This window comes from Triticum dicoccoides, chromosome 5B (genome assembly GCF_002162155.2).
Source record: "Triticum dicoccoides isolate Atlit2015 ecotype Zavitan chromosome 5B, WEW_v2.0, whole genome shotgun sequence".
NCBI lineage: Eukaryota > Viridiplantae > Streptophyta > Magnoliopsida > Poales > Poaceae > Triticum > Triticum dicoccoides.
In genome coordinates, this window is record NC_041389.1 from 16,951,120 (window position 1) to 16,953,302 (window position 2,183).

The 2,183-nt window shown below is 41.9% G+C and overlaps 1 protein-coding gene across 1 annotated transcript; it reads left to right on the top strand.

The window, feature by feature from the left end:
• The first annotated feature begins 445 nt into the window (after positions 1-445).
• On the top strand, positions 446-934 carry LOC119305038 (SNF2 domain-containing protein CLASSY 4-like). The gene has a single exon (XM_037581670.1). It carries the CDS (start codon positions 446-448, stop codon positions 932-934), a length of 489 nt encoding a protein of 162 aa, XP_037437567.1.
• Positions 935-2,183: the final 1,249 nt, after the last annotated feature.

The window sequence follows — 2,183 nt, forward strand, 5'->3', positions numbered from 1 at the left end:
TAATATGGCCGCAAATGTAAAAGTTGTCAACATAAAATTATCAGTATCATCAAGATGAACAACTTTGATTTTTGATGCATCTTCATCCGAGGTCATATGCAACTGCTACAGCCAAAACAATGCATTGTAGCTAAGACCCCCTTTTGCCGAGTGGGACACTCGGCAAAGACCCCATTTTTCCGAGTTTAGCACTCGGCAACACCCTGGTTTCCGAGTTTACCAAGCGGTTCGTTGACGATACTCGGCAAAGTACATGTTTGCTGAGTTTTAATTTTTGCCGAGTACTTCTTTGGTAGGAACTCGGCAAAGATACTATTGCCGACTGCCTAACATATTGCACTTGACAAAGATCCTAACACTCGGCAAAGACGAAAATTCCAGTAGTGAAGCTTTAAAAGAGCGCGTGCTTGTGTTTAGCCAGTTTCTTGAACCATTGGACTTGATCATGGAACAGCCGAGGAAAGAGTTCAACTGGACTAAAGGCCACGAGCTCTTGTATATGAGTGGAAATGTCTCCGTTAAAACCTGCAAGGCCTTGATAGTGGCCTTCAATGATATGGAGAGTGAGGCCAAGGTGATGCTTGCATCGACAAAGGTGTGTGGAGAAGGTATTACCCTCTTTGGTGCGTCGCGTGTGGTGCTCCTCGATGTTGAGTGGAACCCTTCTATCGAAAGGCAGGTGATTGGACGTGCATATCGAATTGGTCAGCAAAAGATTATCCATACATACAATCTAATCACAGAAGGAACACAAGAAAAGGGCAAATATGATATACAAGCTAAGAAGGTGCAAATGTCCAAATTGTTGTTTTCAAGTGAGCCACAGCCTCTGGAGTGCAACCCGTCATCAGAATTTATTTCCATTGACAGGATCTTGGAACAAATGACAGAATATGAAAATCTGAAAGGGATTTTTGTGAATATACTCCCATAGTAGTGACAATAAAACTTATAGATCTCTGGTAAGTGGAAGCTTCTAAGATCAGAATGTTGAAATTTCCATATTTGTTTGTAGTACTTATCCTTTTATATCATTTGTGGACAAGAACACGTTCTATCAAATTCTGAATTTATGGATTCTTGAACAAAAGAAGAAAAATTATTTGCAAGGTATTGAAAATACAAATTCTAGATTGTGATTGTATATGTGGTATGCCTCCTTTGGGTGATTTTTTTTGAAAATGGCAGCCCTACAATTTTTATATCTATCGTAGAAGATGAGGCAGCACCTTTCAGGTGCTTCCATTGCTCATGCCGTAAGGAGTGCACACACACACTCCATGCACTAGCCCATAGCTATAGCTAGGCTCGCACATGTCTGACCATATAAGCGATCAGGCGCTCGCAGCTTGTGTTGACATTTCTAATCTTCTAGCTTTATATTTGTTATGGTCGATCTCTGTTGGTTTCAGAATTCACAAGTGTATTATTTTTCAATCTGGGATAGAATAGGCTGGATGCCTCAGACCCGAGGGGTCTGCTGGCATGTCTTGATAGTGTATGTATGTAATGTATACCGATATCATATTCCATCAGTCTAATTAGTTTGTTTTTGTTTTTTTAGAAGGCATCAATACAATGTTTGATGTATGACATGTGTGCTTCACACTTTTTCATCCTTCCCAACAAAAATTGCTACGCTTCAATCTACAATGTGCGTAGAATGTGCTGAGAGCCTGATTCGACTTGTCCGTTGTCTATCATTGGGAGATGGAAAATGAATACCCGGAGAATGGACCTGACTCCTGCACGAGAATAACCTGAAGAAAAAGTTCAGCTTTATTTTTGTCAAAATGTATCATCTACTTTTCTAAAAATGAAGTCGTGCTTTTCAAAATGTGTAAGTTCCACGTCTTTGAAATTCTGGCTTTTTGGATGTTGTCTTGAAGAAGAGGCGGCATGGTCAACTAACGAGTCGAAGCAGGTCACTGTGTTGTATGTTGGCTTGAACAAGAAGCGACACGGTCACCTGACGAGTCGAAGCCCCCGGTCCAGCTGAGGTAGTGAAGCCTCCATGTCAGCTAACGATTCGAAGCAGGTCGGCGTGTTGGATGTTGGCTTGAAGAAGAGGCGACATGGTGTTGCTGACGCAGGTCAAAATTTGTGATGCGGTCGATGCCAGGTTGATGAAGTAACTGCTTGGCAATGATAGTGTACCCGCCCCGTGTAATTCGTGGGGCGAC

What these genes read in the sequence shown, in the direction of transcription:
- LOC119305038 (XM_037581670.1), top strand. Translation starts at nt 446, where the DNA reads ATGGAACAGCCGAGGAAAGAGTTCAACTGGACTAAAGGCCACGAGCTC.